A 24,219-nucleotide genomic window follows, 5' to 3' on the forward strand; every position below is an offset into this window, starting at 1 on the left:
TATATATATATATATATATATATATATATATATATATATATATATATATATATATATATATATATATATATATATATATATATATATATATATATATATATATATATATTACTTGTTAATATGACAAAAATAGAACAACTGTCACCTTTCGGGCATCATTTTCTTCTCCTGTCGACTTCATCTGCGTTTCCATGCTACTGCACAGCCAGCGTGAGGCTTTGTTGTCAGCCTTGGTGTGCATGAGTGCGCGTGTGTGTGTGTGCGTGTGTGTGTGTGTGTGTGTGTGTGTGTGTGTGTGTGTGTGTGTGTGTGTGTGTGTGTGTGTGTGTGTGTGTGTGTGTGTGTGTGTGTGTGTGTGTGTGATGAGGAGCGTTATGGAGATGGCTGACAGAGAAACACCTGTTTCCTGTCGGGATTTCTGCAAGCGTGCACCACGACGGTAAATAGGCAGGTGTTTGCCGGGAAAGCGGCGAGATGAGCAATTAGCGCCTGGGAAACTTTTTTTTCTTTTCTTGTTTCAAAATCTGTCAAGGAAACAAGTAGACAGGGCGAAAAGAAGGAGAGAGGCTACAGACAAAAGCCCTGCAATGTAAGCTCGCCTGACAAACACAAAAGGAAGAAATTTGGCAAAATTGTGCAAGTCAGCAAATAAAGATCAACAGATGGGTTTGATGGGACTAAAAAGAGACATTGCAATACATTAATAAAACAATAAATTAGGGGTGCACAAAAAAAATAGTTTCACATCCGAATTGCGATTATTATTCATCCTAGTTTATAATATTGGGCGGCGTGGCTCGGTTGATATAGCGGCCGTGCCAACAACTTGAGGGTTCCAGGTCCAATACCCGCTTTCGCCATCTTAGTCACAGCCGTTGTGTCCTTGGGTGGCCACCTGTTCCCAGTGTCACCCACACTGGTTTAAACGTAGCTTAAAGGCCTACTGAAACCCACTACTACCGACCACGCATTCTGATAGTTTATATATCAATGATGAAATCTTAACATTGCAACACATGCCAATACGGCCGGGTTAACTTATAAAGTGCAATTTTGAATTTCCCGCGAAACTTCCGGTTGAAAACGTCTATGTATGATGACGTATGCACGTGACGTCACTAGTTGAAACGGAAGTATTCGGACACCATTGTATCCAATACAAAAAGCTCTGTTTTCATCTCAAAATTCCACAGTATTCTGGATATCTGTGTTGGTGAATCTTTTGCAATTTGTTTAATGAACAATGAAGACTGCAAAGAAGAAAGCTGTAGGTGGGATCGGTGTATTAGCAGCTGGCTGCAGCAACACAACCAGGAGGACTTTGAGTTGGATAGCAGACGCGCTATCCGACGCTAGCCGCCGACCCCATCGATGATCGGGTGAAGTCCTTCGTCGCACCGTCGATCGTTGGAACGCAGGTGAGCACGGGTGTTGATGAGCAGATGAGGGCTGGCTGGCGTAGGTGGATAGCTAATGTTTTTAGCATAGATCTGTGAGGTCCCGTAGCTAAGTTAGCTTCAATGGCGTCGTTAGCAACAGCATTGTTAAGCTTCGCCAGGCTGGAAAGCATTAACCGTGTATTTACATGTCCATGGTTTAATAGTATTGTTGATTTTCTGTCTATCCTTCCAGTCAGGGGTTTATTTATTTTGTTTCTACCTGCAGTTAACCCCGATGCTATCACGTTAGCTTCGTAGCTAAAGTGCTTCGCCGATGTATTGTCGTGGAGATAAAAGTCACTGTGAATGTCCATTTCGCGTTCTCGACTCTCATTTTCAAGAGGATATAGTATCCGAGGTGGTTTAAAATACAAATCCGTGATCCACAATAGAAAAAGGAGAAAGTGTGGAATCCAATGAGCCAGCTTGTACCTAAGTTATGGTCAGAGCGAAAAAAGATACGTCCTGCACTGCACTCTAGTCATTCACTCTCACGTTCCTCATCCACGAATCTTTTATCCTGGCTGAAATTAATGGGGTAATCGTCGCTTTCTCGGTCCGAATCTCTCTCGCTGCTGGTGTAAACAATGGGGAAATGTGAGGAGCCTTTCAACCTGTGACGTCACGCTACTTCCGGTACAGGCAAGGCTTTTTTTATCAGCGACCAAAAGTTGCGAACTTTATCGTCGATGTTCTCTACTAAATCCTTTCAGCAAAAATATGGCAATATCGCGAAATTATCAAGTATGACACATAGAATGGATCTGCTATCCCCGTTTAAATAAAAAAAATGTAATTTCAGTAGGCCTTTAAGGATGTACATAATGGGTTTCACAATGTAAAGTGATTTGAGTCTCTAGAGAAAAGCGCTATATAATTAAATTCACGTCACAATTTTTTATTTAAAAAAAAAATTTGAATCATGTTAAGGCTCGAGTGCATGCCGCGGCGCACTCTCACTCATCAATCAACACACCTGACGCTGATGAGGACGCCGCACACTACTTAAACCAGCGCGTCCTGCGTTCCAGTGCCAGAACGTAGCCATCTGTATCGTACATATCCCTCTTTTCTCTGGATTCGAGCTGCGTGTCTCGTCTCCCCGGACTCCCCCTAGACCTTTATCTGCTTCCCCGGATCTCGGCCTCTCGCCTGCCCATGGACCCTGACATCTCTCTCCTGCGATCCGACCTCTCGCCTGCCCGCGGACTTCCAAGCCAGCTATCGCCCTCTTCGGACTTCCGTATTCCTCTCAACGCGCACCTTTAACACTTGCCGGTAACACTCTCCAGTTAGACGCATCACATAGTCTCACACCAAGTCTTTTATTTAAATCAGGGGTCCCCAAACTACGGCCCGCGGGCCAGATACAGCCCCCCAGCGTCCAAAATCCGGCCCGCAGGAAGTCCCAAGTTAAAAAAAAAATATATATATATATTTATTTATTTTTTTAAATTTGTCCTTACTAGTCCATTTTGTACCCTCTCCTAGCCACTCAGGCAAATCATATTGTCTAAAAATGCATTTTACCATCGATAACGTGACATTGAGCAAGTGCGCTCTTTAAGTCAATTAGTGCGCGAGGAATATATATGTATGAATACACACATTATATATATATATATATATATATATATATATATATATATATATATATATATATATATAATCACACACATATAGACACATATACATATATACACATATACATATATATATACATATATACACATACATATACATACATATATACACACACATATATACACATTTACATAAACATATACACACACACAAACACATTTACATATAATATATATATATATATATATATATATATATATATATATATATATATATATATATATATATATATACACTGTATATATATATATATAGCGCGGCCCCCAGCCAAATTCTTTTACCCCAATGCGGCCCCGGAGTCAAAAAGTTTGGGGACCCCTGATTTAAATACAATACACACGTCATTTTATCTTGATAATAAATACGCCAAAGGCTAAACGGCGTCCATGCCTCAGGGCCGTCTTCTTCTCCCCAGTACCGTTAGAAATAATATTTTTAAAATACATTTTTAGGCCATCTTAATACAACCAGAAGGAGATTTTCTAACCTGTAATCTGTGTTTTGAAAAAGTGTCATTCGAATTATTATACCCAATAATACATTGCGAGAATCGGTTTGAATCGGGAATTGTTTCTGAATCAAATCACCACTCCAAGAATCAGAATCGGATCAAATCGTTAGGTACCCAAAAGATTCACACCCATACTGAACGTCTTCCAATTACCACATCCATTCAATTAACCACAGTGGCCTACAGTCCTGTGGTCTACAAAGCAAAGGGGCTCTAATTAGCTATTAAAAAACAGTCCTTTAACAGTAGGCAACCTCCTCAAACAGCTTTTTCTTGCTGTGCATGCCTTTATTAGTGCTGACTCAGCAGTTTCTCGCTATTACACTATTGGTTGTGTCGGTGCTGTCATCGACAACATACTTTATGTACACTTTATACTGTACTTGATGTCCATCTCTAGCTATACGCTAATGCGAGCAAGTAAGATTGGCTCTTTTGAGTCGGAGCCTACGAGGTTCAGTATGACATAAGCTACGCCAAAGAGTGGTGGGGAGGCTCAAAACCCCAAATGCTGACAACTTGAATCCTGAAAATCTGCTAAACTGAGACACTCGTATCCTGAGGCACTACTGTACCGAATATGCTAAACTTTCTGAAATAAACATCTTTATTTTATAGTTGACAAAGCAAATGTGTGTAACATATATCATAATACATCTCATCAATAATCCACATAGTTTATTTTGACAATTGCCAAGGGACAATAAAAACGAGCCGTGGGCTAACAATGTCTTCTCGGGCCACACTTGTGGACACCCTTGTTTTATCAATTCAACTAATACAGACCCAAGACCAATCACAATAATTTTCCCCGAGATGGGAAATGTCACACAATAACAACATGGCTCCAAATGTCACCTCTTAATACCTAGTAGAACACCTCACCTTATAACATTGACTAGAATACTACCAACATCTCACCTTGGAAAATATACTACTAACAATTAACACCCCACTTCATAACGGTGACAAAAATACTACTAACACTTCACGTTCAGTATAACATTGACTAGAATACTACTAACACTTCGTCTTACAACATTGACTACAATACTACTAACACCTCACCTTATACCACTGGCTAGAATACTACTACTACCTCATCTTATAACATTGACTAGAATACTACTAACACCAAACCTTGGAAAACATACTAATATACTACTAACACCTCACTTCATAACGTTGACAAGAATACTACTAACATTTCACTTTGTAACATTGAATAGAATACTACTAACACCTCACCTTGGAAAACTTCCCAATATACTACTAACACCTCACTTACAGTATACCATTGACTAGAATACTTCTAACACCTCACCTTATACCACTGACTAGAATACTACTTGTACCTCATCTTATAACATTGACTAGAATACTCCCATTACCTCACCTTATAACATTGACTAGAATACTACTAACATCTCACCTTGGAAGATATACTACTAACACCTCACTTTAAAACGTTGACAAGAATACTACTAGTACCTCATCTTATAACATTGACTAGAATACTGCCAACACCTCACCTTATAACATTGACTAGAATACTACTAACATCTCACCTTGGAAAATATACTACTAACACCTCACCTTGGAAAATATACTACTAACACCTCACTTTATAACGTTGACAAGAATACTACTCACACATCACCTTATAACATTGAATAGAATACTACTAACACCTCAACTTGATAAACATACTAATATACCACTAACACCTCACTTCATAACGTTGACAAGAATACTACTAACACTTCACTTTGTAATATTGAATATAATACTACTAACACCTCACCTTTGGAAAACTTGTCAATATACTACTAACACCTCACTTACAGTATAACATTGACCAGAATACTACTAATACTTCACCTTACAACATTGACTACAATACTACGAACACCTCACCTTATACCACTGACTAGAATACTACTAGTACCTCACTTTATAACATTGACTAGATGACTAACGCCTGACCTTATAATACTTGCAAAAATACTTCTCACAACTTACCTTACAAGACTTACTGAACTACTTCAAACACCTCTCCTTATAATACTATACCTTATGATATTTTGTATATTTACTACCGTGTAGAGAAAGTAGTGCATGTTGTGTTTATAAAAAGTGTTTTTGAGTGTAAAGTTCATGTTTTTGCCACAAGAATTGAAAAACAAAGCCAACGTGGGAGCAAAAGCCAAAGTAAAAAAACAATAACAATACACAGTACAACATTAAACACAGTACTTGTACTCACATTGATCCATGCTGGTGTCCGCCTTCCCCTTCTCCTGTAAACAAACAAACACACACACACACACACACACACAGACAAAAAGATGTTATTGCAGAGACAAAGTGTGTGTTTCCCTCGCTCGCCCACTGGAAAAGACCAGGGGGTGTGGAAGAGAACGAGGACATTGTTAGCGTAAGAGTCACTTCACTCTAATTGGAAATACTCGCCAAGGAGGCGACCATTTTTGTGGGCGTGTCAACAGTGGGGGATAAACAGAGCGTGAATGCGAGAAATAATGAATAAAATAATGTTGATTTGTTTTGTCAGCAGACAGAAAAATCAATCAATAATAAAATCAATAATTCTTTCCAGCAGTTCATATATTTCAGTTCTACTCCAAACGTCTTATTTCATTCTTCATCGCTCCAACAAGCTTCCTAACGACTGCAATAACAAGAAGCCAAAGAAAAAATGTAATATGAAATATGGAGTCAGTCGAGTTTAACACAGGGATCAATACTTATGTAACAGAAATATGTGTTTATGAGCTCCAAATGTGATCATATTCAACTAGTTTGCTGCACCTTTGGGAAAAGAGGCGCTCAAACATTCGCTTTTCAAGTTTTTTATGAAGTTATGAAAAAAAAACTGCCTTCCTTCATCATTTTAGTCAATTTAGTCAACGAACACAATGTAAGCTGTCTAAGAACTGTATTTATAAACTGTATATTTTTTCAAATCTATTCTTGAAAACTATCAATTAACTTTGATTATTTATGCTTCTTTTTGAATACAAAATCTTTCTTCTTTTTTTTTTTTAATATTACTTATGTTTTTTATTCTTTAACAGTTGACAATATTGTATTTGTGATGTTAGTTTTCTTCTTTGAATTGTGTAGATTAATAATATTTTTGGTTTGTTGGATTATCCGAAATAAATAAATAATTTCAAACAATTATCCATTCAAAAAAGTCCATGCAGAATTGTGATAAATAAGAATCATATACAAAATATATATATATATATATATATATATATATATATATATATATATATATATATATATATATATATATATATATATATATATATATATATATATATATATATATATATAATAGGGCTGCAACAAACGATTAATTTGATAATCGATTAATCTGTCGATTATTACTTCGATTAATAATCGGATAAAAGAGACAAACTACATTTCTATCCTATCCAGTATTTTTTTTTATTTTTAAAACGCATACTGGCACCTTACTTATTTTGATTATTGTTTCTCAGCCGTTTGTAAATGTTGCAGTTTATAAATAAAGGTTTATTAAAAAATAAATAAATAATTAAATTAAATTAATTAAAAAATACAAAATAAAACTCTGCGCATGCGCATATCATAGATCCAACGAATCGATGACTAAATTAATCGGCAACTATTTTAATAATCGATTTTAATCGATTAGTTGTTGCAGCCCTAATATATATATATATATATATATATATATATATATATATATATATATATATATATATATATATATGTATATATATATATATATATATATATATATATATATATATACATATACATATTTATATATATATATATATATATATACATATACATATTTATATATATATATTTATATTATATATATATATTATATACATATATATATATAAATATCCACTGAAGTAAAGCTACATGATCAAACCGACCGTTCCCATGTTTTTAGGTACATTAAATATATATATATATATATATATATATATATATATATATATATATATATATATATATATATATATATATATATATATATATATATATATATATATATATATATATATATATATATATATATATATATATATATAAATGCTTATTGTCCCATGTTTTTAAGTACATTAAACAAATATACATATATACATATGTATATATATATAAAATATATAATGTGTAATATTTCGTACAAAATATAGTGTTTATGTCCCAAGTGGATCAAGTAGGACAAACACATTGAAAATGGTCAAGTGTGTGTTTATGTGTGTTGAAATGGATTCCTCGCCCGGCGCCGCCTGCTGAAATGAGAGGACATCCACCTTGCCGCCCGGCACCCAAAGTGCAAATAAAAAGTGTGTAAATGAATTGAGTAGGCAGGAGATGGATGCTCAGGTGGAAGAAGAAGTCCAGCATCTGCATGCGTTCATCCCTAGCCTGCAATCTCGTGTAGGGCAACGCTCGGCTGGCCTCAATTTCCCCAGCAGGTGAGCTCATCAACTCCGCTTTAGTTAGGGTCGCTCTCTGGAGGCGCTAAGCTGTACGCCGCGCGTGTTGATTTCATAACCTAAACAATCATATCCCTCCGAGAAGATGACAGCTGTTGTTTTGATTGTTCTTTGTTTTAGTCGGCAAACAGGATTTACACTACAAGTCTTTTTAATGAAACCGTTGAGCGATGACATCATGCCGAGCCACAAAGCTCATACACTCTCTGGAATGTTCCCATAAGTATAGTGGAGATGGACTGATATGGGTTTCTCAGGGCCCATACCTATTATTACAAACCCCAAGACCAGTGAAGTTGGCACGTTGAATACAATGATTTGCAAATAAACTTATATTCAATTGAATAGACAAGACATTTAATGTTCGAACTGAGAAACTTCTTTTTTTTTTTGCAAATAATCACTCACTTAGAATTTAATGGCAGCAACACATTGCAAAAAAAGTTGGCACAGGGGCATTTTTACCACCGTGTTACATGGCCTTTCCTTTTAACAACACTCAGTAAACGTTTGGGAACTGAGGAGACCAATTTTTGAAGCTTTTCAGGTGGAATTATTTCCCATTCTTGCTTGATGTACAGCTTAAGTTGTTCAACAGTCTCTGTTGTAGTATTTTAGGCTTCATATTGCACCACAGATTTTCAATGGGAGACAAGTCTGGACTACAGGCAGGCCAGTCTAGTACCCGCACTCTTTTACTATGAAGCCACGCTGTTGTAACACGTGGCTTAGCATTGTCTTGCTGAAATAAGCAGGGGCGTCCATGATAACGTTGCTTGAATGGCTACATATGTTGCTCCAAAACCTGTATGTACCTTTCAGCATTAATGGTGCCTTCACAGATGTGTAAGTTAACCATGCCTTTGGCACTAATACACCCCCATACCATCACAGATGCTGGCTTTTCAACTTTGCGCCTCTAACAATCCGGATGGTTCTTTTCCTCTTTGTTACGGAGGACACAACGTCCACAGTTTCCAAAAACAATTTGAAATGTGGACTCGTCAGACTACAGAACACTTTTCCACTTTGCATCAGTCCATCTTAGATGAGTTCGGGCCCAGGGAAGCCAGCAGCGTTTCTGGGTGTTGTTGATAAATGGCTTTCGCTTTGCATAGTAGAGTTTAACTTGCACGCGAACTGTAGTTACTGACAGTGGTTTTCTGAAGTGTTCCTGAACCCATGTGGTGATATCCTTTACACACTGATGTCGCTTTTTGATGCAGTACCGCCTGAGGAATCCAAGGTCCGTAATATCATCGCTTACGTGCAGTGATTTCTCCAGATTCTCTGAACTTTTTGATGATATTACAGACCGTAGATGGTGAAATCCCTAAATTCCTTGCAATAGCTGGTTGAGAAATGTTGTTCTTAAACTGTTGGACCACTTGCTCACGCATTTGTTCACAAAGTGGTGACCCTCGCCCCATCCTTGTTTGTGAATGACTGAGCATTTCATGGAAGCTGCTTTTATACCCAATCATGGCACCCACCTGTTCCCAATTAGCCTGTTCACCTGTGTGATGTTCCAAATAAGTGTTTGATGAGCATTCCCCAACTTTCTCAGTCTTTTTTGCCACTTGTGCCAGCTTTTTTTAACCATGTTGTAGGCATCAAATTCCAGATGAGCTAATATTTGCAAAAAATAACAACGTTTTCCAGTTCGAACATTAAATATCTTGTCTTTGCAGTCTATTTAATTGAATATAGGTTGAAAAGGCTTTGCAAATCATTGTATTCTGTTTTTATTTACCATTTACACAACGTGCCAACTTCACTGGTTTTTGGGTTTGTAGTAGTCAATGAGGTCGATAACGGATATTTGGAGGCGAGATGCATTTGCAATAAAAGTTATTTAAACATTAATAGTATAAGTTAAAAAAACAGCTGGACAAGGGTTTAAGTTGTATTTTTAACATTATCTTTTAGGAAGCGACATAATGTTTTATGCTTTAATTATTATTATTAATCATTATTATTATTAGCATCTGCTGATGTAGTTCTATTGTAGTTCTAATTACTAAACAAAATTTAAAAAAGGCTAAAATTTTTTTTTTTTTAAATGGCCGATACCGATAAATGTCAAAATACCAAATATCGCTGCCGATAATCGGTCGATCTGTAAAAAAAATACAAATGGAGTAAATATTTGTTGCGTCTTGCATCCATAATAAATAATGTTGTCCTGCTTGGTCGGTGATAAATCTGTGTGTCATTCCTTCATTTCAGCAACACGATAAAAATATAACAGTTACTTTTTCACTTTCACTTTTTAAAGAAAAAGACTTCAAATGATTATCTGCATAGTTTATCAAATGTATTATCTTAAATCTATGACATTGAAATCTGAGCAAACGATAACAAGTGTATACCAATCTGTTTGATAGCCGTGTTCACCCGTGAGTACTTTGTACACAAATATTGATAACAAGTTTTGCTGGACGGTATATACACCTGTAAATTATTGCCGATAAATTAAAGTTAAAGTACCAATGATTGTCACACACACACTAGGTGTGGTGAAATATGTCCTCTGCATCTGACCCATCCCCTTGTTCCACCCCCTGGGAGGTGATGGGAGCAGTGAGCAGCAGCGGTGGCCACGCCCGGGAATAATTTTTGGTGATTTAACCCCCAATTCCAACCCTAAATGATATTATTGTCAACATTATTATGAGACCAAATTAACCACTGATGCAACGATAATACATAATAAAAATAATGCAATTGTTAGAATAATTTTATCTAAGTTATCACAAAAACTTTGTGTTGAAATGAGTTCCCGGCGAGAAGACCAAAAGCTGTCTTCGAACCTACCAAGAAGAAGGCTTGTAAAACTCGACTGTGTAGGAGGGGAAGCAAAATGAAGGTGTTCTGTTTCTTTCATGTATTGTAATCAACAGAAAGATATTGCCTGACCCAAGAACTACAAAAGCGAAGAGGAAACAGGACCAGACTCCCCTCCAGGCACCGCTTTTTTGAACTCTTTGCGAACCTCTTTTTGAACTCTTTTACGACCTCTTTTTTTAACCAACCTTCTCTTTTAAACTGTTTTGTAATCAAAGGCGATGGCTGTTTACGAGAAGGAGGCGTGCAATCTTTTGGCAGAGCGTGATGACATGCAAGGGTACAGTGTCCAGGCGACTCTCCTCAAATTGGGCCAAATTGAATTCTGTCTCTGTTTAATTATTTGCTTCTTGTCTTGTTTAATAGATATTAATAGTGTTTGAACCTGACATCAGTTATACCCTTTCAAATGCAATAAACATGCATTTCTTGTATATTTTAAAGGCCTACTGAAATTAATTTTTTAAATTTAAACGGGGATAGCAGATCCATTCTATGTGTCATACTTGATCATTTCGCGATATTGCCATATTTTTGCTGAAAGGATTTAGTAGAGAACATCGACGATAAAGTTCGCAACTTTTGGTCGCTGATAAAAAAAGCCTTGCCTGTACCGGAAGTAGCGTGACGTCAAAGGTTGAAAGGCTCCTCACATTTCCCTATTGTTTTCAATGCAGCGAGAGCGAGTCGGACCGAGAAAGCGACGATTACCCCATTAATTTGAGCCAGGATAAAAGATTTGTGGATGAGGAACGTAAGAGTGAAGGACTAGAGTGCAGTGCAGGACGCATCTTTTTTCGCTCTGACCGTAACTTAGGTACAAGCTGGCTCATTGGATTCCACACTCTCTCCTTTTTCTATTGTGGATCACGGATTTATATTTTAAACCACCTCGGATACTATATCCTCTTGAAAATGAGAGTCGAGAACGCGAAATGGACATTTACAGTGACTTTTATCTCCACGACAATACATCGGCGAAACACTTTAGCTACGGAGCTAACGTGATAGCATCGGGCTTAACTGCATATAGAAACAAAAGAAATAAGCCCCTGACTGGAAGGATAGATAGATAATCAACAATACTATTAAACCATGGACATGTAAATACACGGTTAATGCTTTCCAGCCTGGCGAAGGTTAACAATGCTGTTGCTAACGACGCCATTGAAGCTAACTTAGTAACGGGACCTCACAGAGCTATGCTAAAAACATTAGCTATCCACCTACGCCAGCCAGCCCTCATCTGCTCATCAACACCCATGCTCACCTGCGTTCCAGCGATCGACGGTGCGACGAAGGACTTCACCCGATCACCGATGCGGTCGGCGGCTAGCGTCGGATAGCGCGTCTGCTATCCACCTCAAAGTCCTCCTGGTTGTGTTGCTGCAGCCAGCCGCTAATACACCGATCCCACCTACAACTTTCTTCTTTGCAGTCTTCATTGTTTATTAAACAAATTGCAAAAGATTCACCAACACAGATGTCCAGAATACTGTGTAATTTTGAGATGAAAACAGAGCTTTTTGTATTGGATACAATGGTGTCGGAATACTTCCGTTTCAACGATTGACGTCACGCGCATACGTCATCATACATAGACGTTTTCAACCGGAAGTTTAGCGGGAAATTTAAAATTGCACTTTATAAGTTAACCCGGCCGTATTGGCATGTGTTGCAATGTTAAGATTTCATCATTGATGTATAAACTATCAGACTGCTTGGTCGGTAGTAGTGGGTTTCAGTAGGCCTTTAACATTGTAATTGGAATGTTAACTTTTAAATATCAAAGTTAAATAAAACAAACAAATAATACAAATAAAATATACTCCGTCTGTTAGCAAAATAAAGATCACAACCAAAAGCATTAAAATATGTTCTGTCTCTGTTACGGAGGGAGTGGAGGACCCTCAAATATACCGTATTTTTCTGGACCACAGGGCGCACCGAGTTATAAGGCGCACTGCCGATGAGCGGGTCTAGTCAGGTCTATTTTCATACAAAAGGCGCACCGGATATACATATTATGATTTTTTTCTAAATGTAAAACACTTCCTTGTGGTCTACATAACATGTAATGGTGGTTCTTTGGTCAAAATGTTGCATAGATTATGTTTTACAGATCATCTTTAAGTTGTTTTCTGACAGTCGCTTCAGGATGCGCCGTTTTGTCGCCGCTCTTATTTACGTGGCTCACCTTCGACAGCGTCTTCTCCCCGTCATCTTTGTTGTAGCGGTGTAGCGTGCAAGGACGGGAGTGGAAGAAGTGTCAAAAGATGGAGCTAACTGTTTTAATGACATTCAGACTTTACTTCAATCAACAATGGAGCAGCATCTCCTCATCCGTGGCTCACAAGTGCAACAACAACGCCGTAAAGGTGTCCCGGGAAAAACCGTCCGACCGGAGCTCTCTAATAACTAAAGTTCCTTCGGTGAATAATGTAAACTCACTACACCGGTAGTTTTTATCGCTTCCATAGTGAGATATAAGTTAGAACTTTACACTACTTTATATTAGAAATGGCAACAGCGGAGGATGAATGTCCCATAACAAGAAGATAGTGAAAAAGAAGAAGCTTATCGACTACGGTGTCGCCACGGACTACAGTGGCGGACGTGCGCAAATTTTCAGGACTTATGCAGATCTCAAATACACACCAGCAGGTACCAGAAGGTAAGAAAAGTTAGTTTTTGCATAATATTGTGAAACAAAACGCCAGATAATATGTCGGCTAATGGCTGCCATTTTGCGGTCCTTATACACACACCATAGTATTACTTGTATCTCTGACTACGGCAGCCGTAATGGGCCGACAATCGATCAAGCGGTGCGGCTTCAAAGTCGTACTAAAACATTTTGACAGATTTTTGAGTGCCGTGTGTAATGTTCTTTATTTTCAATGGAACATTTAAAGTTTTGGTGTTGTTTACTGGCGTTATTTTGCAATCCACACTTATTTCTTATGTGTGACTGCCATCTACTGGTCACAGTCATAGTTACACCGCGTACCAAATAAAATTGCTTCGAGGTCGGTAAGCACGACCAGAATTATTCCTTACATTAGGTGCACCGGGTTATAAGGCGCGCTGTCGATTTTTGACAAAATGAAAGGATTTTAAGTGCGCCTTATAGTCCGAAAAATACGGTACGCAACCAAAGAAATAAAAAATATGGCTAAATAAAGTTATTATGACCAAAATTCTCACGGTTATCATTATCATCGTGGTATTGAGAAATGTGCTCAAAAGGTTCTTTTACACACTAAAATCTTTTAACCAAGTTGTATTTTTTTTAATCACTAAAATAATAGCCACAAATTATACTCTCTTGGCAGAGGAAGCATTAACTATTGTTCTGACTTAATAGGAGCCATATTATTTGTATTTGTGTGTTTAAATTTTAAGTTTAAAGTTTATCTTCTTCCATTTTGATTTGTAAACATTTTAGAATGTTTTTTTCTTTCTTTTTAATAAATGCAAATTGGGTCCTCGGTTCATTTCACTTCAAAAAACCTGTGCGTTCGAGTCAACTTGACATTGTGGAGTTTATATCAATCACTTTGTGCAAAAACCGCATATCATTTATGTTTAATTTCAATACTGGATCTTAGTAGTAATTGTGGAGAATGCATATATTTTTAAGAGTTCTTTCTTTATTCATAGTCATGTTTAAAGCAGCTAATATTTTCCCATGTGTACTCTTTTTGCTTGTATCTTATGTCCGCAAGTAAACTCTGTGCTTTAACCTTGAAGGGTTGGAATATATATATATATTATAAATATATATAAAAAAATTAAAAAAACGTAACCAAAAAAAAGGAATTATGAAAAAACACGTAAATGTGTTCTTGTGTTGGTTTGAAATGGAAGAAGAAATAAAGGAATACTACAGATTGTGAGACGTTCTGTCAGTTGATTAATAATTAATAGGATATAAAACATAAAACATTCCAACTGATAAAAAAAATGTTAACATAAAGTGCCAAAATAAAGGTTAAATCTTTGAGTAAATATGTCTCATGCTCATAAAATATATATGCTGGCATGAGTGACATTGTGCATGTACGTATAGGTTACATAAACACATCCATAAAAATGACTACCTTTACAGTTTTTTTGCCTCTATACCAGCATTATGTGTATCTTAGCAACCACACGCCTGCCTTCTCCAACATTCATTTTTATGTCTCGCTTCTGGAATTATACAGTAGTACACATTTTCACATCACCTCAGGGCCACAGGTAATTATTTTGTCTGCAAATGAATGGAATTGTATACTTCCATATTTTATAACTCTGAAGCAAAGACCGGTATTTACAACACTCCTCGGTCCTTAAACGCCACATTGATGGCGTTTTCATATGAAGGTAGAATGCCAAGCTTATGCAAACAACAACTTAATTACCGTCGTTATTGTTGGTTCCGCTTCCAGGTGGCTTGTGTGTCCTCCAGCCTGGCAGCAGCCCGACAAGGCGGCCAGGACCGCCACCCAAACAGCCAGGCTGCCCATCAGCACCTCCCTGTTGATGAATCGATGGCTCAGATTCAGTGAATTTAATTATGACACTTTGCATTTCAATAACTTCATTGACAAAGTAATGTTTTCAAAGTCACCACAAAAAATAATGTACATGCTTTAGTTAATATTGGAATTATAGTTGCAAAGAGAAAGGGCATTACATATAGAATATATATACATACATACATATATACATGTATGTATATATACAGTATATATAGGCAGTGAGCGTATATCAGACAGGAAGTAAGAGTGTATCAGACTGGACGTAAACATGTATTATACAGGAAGTGAGCATATATCAGACGGGAAGTGAGTGTGTATCAAACAGGAAGTGAGAGTGTACGAAACAGGAATTAAGCATGTCAGACAGGAAGTGAACTTGTATCAATCAAGAATTAAGTGTGTATCAGACAGGAAGTGAGCATACATCAAACAGGAAGTGAGCATTTATCAAACAGGAAGTGAATGTGTATCAGACAGGAAGTGAGTATATATCAAACAGGAAGTGAGCATGTATCAGACAGGAAATGAGCGTGTATCAAACAGGCAGTGAGCGTATATCAGACAGGAAGTAAGAGTGTATCAGACTGGCCGTAAACATGTATTATACAGGAAGTGAGCATATATCAGACGGGAAGTGAGTGTGTATCAAACAGGAAGTGAGAGTGTACGAAACAGGAATTAAGCATGTCAGACAGGAAGTGAACTTGTATCAATCAAGAATTAAGTGTATATCAGACAGGAAGTGAGCATACATCAAACAGGAAGTGAGCATGTATCAAACAGGAAGTGAGAATTTATCAAACAGGAAGTGAATGTGTATCAGACAGGAAGTGAGCATATATCAAACAGGAAGTGAGCATGTATCAGACAGGAAATGAGCGCGTATCAAACAGGCAGTGAGCGTATATCAGACAGGAAGTAAGAGTGTATCAGACTGGAAGTGAGAGTGTATGAAAAAGGAATTAAGCATGTTTCAGACAGGAAGTGAACTTGCATCCATCAAGAATTAAGTGTGTATCGGACAAAAAGTGAGCATATATCAAACAGGAAGTGAGCGTGTATCAAACAGGAAGTGAATGTGTATCAGACAGGAAGTGAGCATATATCAAACAGGAAGGGAGCATGTATCAAACAGGAAGTGAATGTGTATCAAACAGGAAGTGAGCCTGTATCATAAAAGCCGATGAGTGCACTCTGGTAAAATTAAAGAGTATACGAGATCAGTGTTTCCATCCCATCCATTTTCTACCGCTTGTCCCTTTTGGGGTCGCGGGGGGTGCTGGAGCCTATCTCAGCTGCATTCGATAGACAACATTCACACTCACATTCACACACACTTGGGACCTTTTTTTTTTTTAGTGTTGCCAATCAACCTATCCCCAGGTGCATGTCTTTGGAGGTGGGAGGAAGCCGGAGTACCCGCAGGGAACCCACGCAGTCACAGGGAGAAATGCAAACTCCACACAGAAAGATCCTGAGCCCGGGATTGAATTCAAGACTACTCAGGACCTTCGTATTGTGAGGCACATGCACTAACCCCTGTTCCACCGTGCTGCCCAAGATCAGCGTATATTAAATGATATTAATAATACACACATTCAGGTGCATTAATTCAATAATTATCAAGACCCTTAACTGCAAAAACACTTAAAACAAATAAAATAAAGATGAATATTCAAAGATTGACACATTTAACTTGTTTACCTCCTGCAGGGACACACTGTTGGACAACTATCGATTTTATTATTGAGTCTAGAAATTACAAAATCAATCTGATGGGTAAATAATAGATGAAACAAGAACGAAAGACATAAGCAATTGGAAAAAAATTTACGTCGGTCAGCTTTTTCATCATCTTATTCAGGTCAACGTGAAATATTCATTTTTACTTCATTTTACATGCCGGCCAAGGATTTACTACGCACACACACACACACACACACACACACACACACACACACACACACACACACGCAGGTGTAGTCTTGTTCAGTCAGTAGTGAATATTTAAGATATGAATTTTATTGAAGTTTAAAATGCAGCCTAATTGGATTCACTGCACTTTTTAGCATGAATATTAATAAGCAGCGTGACTTAAACACCGTTATCTGCATGCTTTTGGTTTATTTCAATGCAGAGTATTACATTATTATTACATATTTATGTACTATAAACGTGTGGTTTATCCGGGATCATTCTTTCATGGCAACCAATGCTAGCAAGAGGATTTAGTGAAAAAGATTATGTTAAAAAACATTATTCCTTTAAAAAAAAATCAGTTTCTTTTGAAAAAGACATTATGTCAAATAAAAAAGTATTATGCTTGAAAAACACGATGCAGTATTTTCAACACAAAAAAAACAATTTTTACATTTGTTTTAAACAATATACTGTAGTGCCTTTTTTATTCCATATTGTATTTTTTTTTTTTTACATAAAGTATTATAGTTTTTTTTTAACTCATACTGTAAAGTGTGTTTCATTTGACATAATAAAGCAGTGTTTTTCCACCTTTTTTGAGCCAAGGCACATTTTTTTCATTGGAAAAATCCAGACGCATACCACTAGTAGAAAACATAAAAAAATGAAACTCAGCAGCCAATATCGTCAATAAAAAGTCGTTCTCGCACTTGTTGGATATAAATTCAAACCATAACCAACCATGCATCACTATAGCTCGTCTCAAAGTAGGTGTACTGTCACCACCTGTCACATCATGCCGTGACTTATTTTGAGTTTTTGGGTGTTTTCCTGTGTGTAGTGTTCCCTATTTTGTTGTTGATTGTCATGTCATGTAGGGATGTACTTTGTGGACGCCGTCTGCTGCTCCACACGCTGTAAGTCTTTGCTGTCGTCCAGCATTCTGTTTTTGTTTACTTTGCAGCCAGTTCAGTTTTAGTTTCGTTTTACCTGCACACTGCCTCCCGCTGTCGTCTGCATATTGGGATCACGACAAATCGTGTTCCCGACATCTACAAAGCAATTAGCTACCTGCTGCCACCTACTGATATGGAAGATTATTACACGGTTACTCTGCCGAGCTCTAGACAGCACAGACACTCAACAACGGCACATTATTTGCGGATTATAATTAATTGTTGGCAAAAAATATTTTTCACCCAATTAAGTGAAATGACATCATCTCCCACGGCACACCAGCTCTCAAAAGGGTGGTGTCCATGACGTCCAATAACAGATCATAACTTGATGTCGATAAAAGCATGACAGCATCCATCCGGCCGGGACGTAAACGTCTTCCTGTTGGCAGAACGATAAGACACCATCATGGGGACGACACACACCTGTCACCTCTTTTACTCTTCAACCATTCTGTCCAAACGCGGGACATCCAATTCACTGAAGTGATACCAAGTGGCTGGATTACTGTCACATCAGCATAATCATGTCCCGCGTCTCTGTCTGTTCTGAACGCGACTCTATGTCCACATTTAAAGTGTCTGTCTGTTCATCCTTAACTTGGCTTTTATTCCTCCTTCTACATCACTTTCTGTCCATCCTCCTACGTGTCTCTCTGTCCAAACTTCTACCCGTCTCTCTGTCCCCCCTTTTATGTGTCCCTCTGTCCAAACTTCTACCCGTCTCTCTGTCCCTCCTTTTATGAGTCTCTTTAGCTGTCCTTCTACACGTCAGTGCGCAGTAATGTGTGCGCTGCGCCGGGCGCACCTCCAGGAGCACGCCATGCAATCAATCGCCGGCGATCGACACACCTGAAGCTGATGAGGAGACCTGCTATCCCGGGCCAGAACGTAGTTTCCTGTTCAGTACAGTAAGCCGACACGTCAAGCTCTATGCGCACTCTTTTGCTCTCTGTGTTCCCCCCCCCCCCTGCCGTGTTCATTGTCTCGTGTCCTCCTTGTCGCCTCCCTGCAGCCTGCCTTTGTTCCCACGTCACAAGCTGTTTGTCTCGTCTCTCCGCGTTCCCTCCGGTTCCCTGGCTGCCTCTTGGATCTCGACCTCCCGCTTGGACACGGACTTTGACGCCTCTCTCCTCCCCTCGACCTCACGTCTGCTCACGGACCTCCGAGCCAGCCTCTTGCCTCTTGGACCTTCGCCTCTCGCTCAACACTACCGGTAACACTCATTTAATTCCTACACATAGTCACACACCATACACTCTTGGATTTAGTCACACTCCATTCCCTTGTGTTTATATATAGTGTTATATAAATAAATACAGCTAAAACGACGTCCCCCTTGTCTGTGCCGTCTCCTTCCTCCTGTGCACGTAACAGTCTGTCCTTCTACGTGTCTTTTTAGCTGTCTGTCTACATGTTTCTCTCTCCGTCCTTCATTGTGGCTCTCTGTCCGTATCGCTACGTGTCTCTTGGTCCATCCTTCTATGTGTCTCTCTGTCCATCCATCTGCGTATCACTTTGTCCATCTGTCTCGCTGTCTGAATTCCTTCGACTTGTCTCTCGTTATCTGTCCTTCCACATCACTCTGCGTCCGTCCTATTTGTCTCTCTGTCCATCCTTGTACTTCACTCCGTCCATTGTACTACATGCCTCGGTGTCCATCTATAACATGGCTCTCTGTCCATACTTTGTGTCTCTCTTTCCATCCTTAGCGCATATCGATGTCTGTCCTTCTTTGTGTCTCGTTAACTGTCCTACGTGTCTCTGTCCATCCATTCGTGTATTTTTTTGTCCTTTTATCTGTCTCTTTGTCCGGATTCCTTCTACAAGTCTCTCTTTATCCGTCACTCTGTGTCCGCCCTATGTGTCTCTCTGTCCATCCTTGTACTTTACTCTGTCCATCTTTCTATGTGTCTCTCTGACTGTCCTATGTGTCTCTTAAGTCATCCTTCTACGTGTCTCACTGTCTATACTTCTAGAGTTCTCTATGTCTAATCCTTTCATGTGTTTCTCTTTCCATCATTTTACGTGTCACTTTAACTGTCTTTCTACATGTCTCTGTCTGTCCCACTGCGTGTCTTTTTAGCTGTCCTTCTAAATGTCTCTCTGTCTGTCCTTCTACGTGTCTCTTTTGCTGTCCTTCTACATGTCTATATGTCCGTCATTCTACGTGTTTCTCTGTCCGTCATTTTACGTGTCACTTTAGCTGTCCCTCTACATGTCGCTCCGCCTGTCCTACTGCGTGTCTTTTTAGCTGTCCTTCTAAATGTCGCTCTGTTCATAATTTTATGTGTCTCTTTAGCTGTCCTTCTACATGTCTCTCTGTCCATTATTCTACGTGTGTCTTTAGCTGTCCTTCTACATGTCTCTCTGTCCGTCCTTTTGTGTCTTTCTGTCCATCCTTTGTGTCTCTTTAGCTGTCCTTTCTACATGTCTCTCTGTCCGTCCTTCTACGTGTCTCTTTAGCTGTCCTTTCTACGTCTCTCGCTGTCCGTCCTTTTATGTGTATTTCCGTCCGTCCTTCTGCGTGTCTCTTTAGCTGTCTTTTCTACATGTCTCTCTGTCCGCCCTTCTACATGTCTCTTTAGCTGTCATTCTGCATGGCATTCTGTCCGTCCTTCTAAGTGTCTCTTTAGCTGTCCTTCTACATGTCTCTCTGTCCGTCCTTTTATGTGTCTTTCCGTCCGTCCTTCTTTGTGTCTCTTTAGCTGTCCTGTCTGCATGTCTCTCTGTCCGTCCTTCTACGTGTCTCTTTAGCTGTCCTTTCTACATCTCTCGCTGTCCATCCTTTAATGTGTCTTTCCGTCCGTCCTTCTTCGTGTCTTTTTAGCTGTCCTTTCTACATCTCTCGCTGTCCGTCCTTTTATGTGTATTTCCGTCCGTCCTTCTTCGTGTCTTTTTAGCTGTCCTTTCTACATCTCTCGCTGTCCGTCCTTTAATGTGTCTTTCCGTCCGTCCTTCTACTTGTCTCTTTAGCTGTCCTTTCTACATCTCTCGCTGTCCGTCCTTTTATGTGTATTTCCGTCCGTCCTTCTGCGTGTCTCTTTAGCTGTCTTTTATACATGTCTCTCTGTCCGCCCTTCTACATGTCTCTTTAGCTGTCCTTCTGCATGGCATTCTGTCCGTCCTTCTAAGTGTCTCTTTAGCTGTCCTTCTACATGTCTCTCTGTCTGTCCTTTTATGTGTCTTTCCGTCCGTCCTTCTTTGTGTCTCTTTAGGCAAGGCAAGGCAAGGCAACTTTATTTGTATAGCGCTTTTCATACACAAGGCAGACTCAAAGTGCTTCACAGACAACAAAGTGAAATGAAAGAAAATAAAAGCAAAATTAAAATGCAGACAATAAAAATAAAAACAGTGCAGACGTTAAAAGTCAAAAGATTAAAAGATTTAGCTGAAAGCTAAGGTGAACATAAAAGTCTTCAGTCTAGTCTTTAGCTGTCCTGTCTGCATGTCTCTCTGTCCGTCCTTCTACGTGTCTCTTTAGCTGTCCTTTCTACATCTCTCGCTGTCCATCCTTTAATGTGTCTTTCCGTCCGTCCTTCTTCGTGTCTTTTTAGCTGTCCTTTCTACATCTCTCCCTTACCGTCCTTTTATGTGTATTTCCGTCCGTCCTTCTTCGTGTCTTTTTAGCTGTCCTTTCTACATCTCTCGCTGTCCGTCCTTTAATGTGTCTTTCCGTCCGTCCTTCTACTTGTCTCTTTAGCTGTCCTTTCTACGTCTCTCGCTGTCCGTCCTTTTATGTGTATTTCCGTCCGTCCTTCTGCGTGTCTCTTTAGCTGTCTTTTCTACATGTCTCTCTGTCCGCCCTTCTACATGTCTCTTTAGCTGTCCTTCTGCATGGCATTCTGTCCGTCCTTCTAAGTGTCTCTTTAGCTGTCCTTCTACATGTCTCTCTGTCCGTCCTTTTATGTGTCTTTCCGTCCGTCCTTCTTTGTGTCTCTTTAGCTGTCCTGTCTGCATGTCTCTCTGTCCGTCCTTCTACGTGTCTCTTTAGCTGTCCTTTCTACATCTCTCGCTGTCCATCCTTTAATGTGTCTTTCCGTCCGTCCTTCTTCGTGTCTTTTTAGCTGTCCTTTCTACATCTCTCCCTTACCGTCCTTTTATGTGTATTTCCGTCCGTCCTTCTTCGTGTCTTTTTGGCTGTCCTTTCTACATCTCTCGCTGTCCGTCCTTTAATGTGTCTTTCCGTCCGTCCTTCTACTTGTCTCTTTAGCTGTCCTTTCTACATCTCTCGCTGTCCGTCCTTTTATGTGTATTTCCGTCCGCCCTTCCGCGTGTCTCTTTAGCTGTCTTTTCTCCATGTCTCTCTGTCCGCCCTTCTACATGTCTCTTTAGCTGTCCTTCTGCATGGCATTCTGTCCGTCCTTCTAAGTGTCTCTTTAGCTGTCCTTCTACATGTCTCTCTGTCCGTCCTTTTATGTGTCTTTCCGTCCGTCCTTCTTTGTGTCTCTTTAGCTGTCCTGTCTGCATGTCTCTCTGTCCGTCCTTCTACGTGTCTCTTTAGCTGTCCTTTCTACATCTCTTGCTGTCCATCCTTTAATGTGTCTTTCCGTCCGTCCTTCTTCGTGTCTTTTTAGCTGTCCTTTCTACATCTCTCCTTTACCGTCCTTTTATGTGTATTTCCGTCCGTCCTTCTTCGTGTCTTTTTAGCTGTCCTTTCTACATCTCTCGCTGTCCGTCCTTTAATGTGTCTTTCCGTCCGTCCTTCTACTTGTCTCTTTAGCTGTCCTTTCTACATCTCTCGCTGTCCGTCCTTTTATGTGTATTTCCGTCCGTCCTTCCGCGTGTCTCTTTAGCTGTCTTTTCTACATGTCTCTCTGTCCGCCCTTCTACATGTCTCTTTAGCTGTCCTTCTGCATGGCATTCTGTCCGTCCTTCTAAGTGTCTCTTTAGCTGTCCTTCTACATGTCTCTCTGTCCGTCCTTTTATGTGTCTTTCCGTCCGTCCTTCTTTGTGTCTCTTTAGCTGTCCTTTCTACATCTCTCGCTGTCCATCCTTTAATGTGTCTTTCCGTCCGTCCTTCTTCGTGTCTTTTTAGCTGTCCTTCTACATGTCTCTCTGTCCGTCCTTTTACGTGTCTCTTTAGCTGTTATTGTGTCCCTTGTTGAGAATTGTTAAAAACATTAACGTTTACAGTTTTGTACATTTTTGTACAAGACTTGTTAATTCAACAATAAAATGTTGATTAAAAAAAGTAGGTTTATCTACGTTTACCTCTCCTGAAGTTGTGTGTTTGCTCAAGAGGTCTTCAGGGGACCGCTAGTGAGCAGAATTTCAAGTGCAAGTCATGAAGGGGAAGGACAATGATATTTGTGTTTGTATTCTTGTTGAGATGAAAGAAGCAGACTTTTCATCTGTACGATAATCTAATGAGGAGGCGAGCGTGCGGCGAAAGACGAGCGTGACTGGCCATCTGTAACGCGGCGTTATTGTTGTTAGTGCTGGCACGCCTTTGTGCCTTCTTGCAACGGCAGACAAATCAAAGTTGGGAAGCGTGAAGAAGGTTTGCTGATCCTCTTCGAAACACTGCGGTCCATGTAGTGCACGAGGGAGCACTATTTGGCATGTGGCGGGCTTCTCGGACTGTGAATTCCCCGTCTTCATAGCAGCACGTTTTCACTCGGACTGGGCCGGAAGGTGCGTAAATAAAAGATGAGAGCCACAAGAAAAGTGGCTCGCCATCATCTAGCATTCCTGCACCAGCAGCTGCGCCATCATCCTTCATCAGGATCAACATGATGGACCACCAAACACCAAACTAAGGTGGTAGAACTACAATACAGCCCACCTTTTAGCTAGGTAAATCATGCTAATGTCAAACACTATCACTTGTCTCTAGGCAGA

The 24,219-nt window shown here is 39.3% G+C and overlaps 1 protein-coding gene across 1 annotated transcript in view; it reads right to left on the minus strand.

The window, feature by feature from the left end:
• Window positions 1-24,219, minus strand: part of fstl4 (follistatin-like 4) — a 404,450-nt gene that overhangs the window by 369,655 nt on the left and 10,576 nt on the right. The window contains exons 2-3 of the mRNA XM_062070160.1: window positions 15,380-15,494; window positions 5,861-5,894 (exon numbers count right to left, since the gene is read on the minus strand). Of these exons, the coding sequence (XP_061926144.1) occupies window positions 5,861-5,894; window positions 15,380-15,484 (139 nt within the window). The 5' untranslated portion in view covers window positions 15,485-15,494. The remainder of the gene's footprint in view (window positions 1-5,860; window positions 5,895-15,379; window positions 15,495-24,219) is intronic.

Source organism: Entelurus aequoreus, linkage group LG14, assembly GCF_033978785.1.
Source record: "Entelurus aequoreus isolate RoL-2023_Sb linkage group LG14, RoL_Eaeq_v1.1, whole genome shotgun sequence".
NCBI classification, from domain to species: Eukaryota; Metazoa; Chordata; class Actinopteri; order Syngnathiformes; family Syngnathidae; genus Entelurus; species Entelurus aequoreus.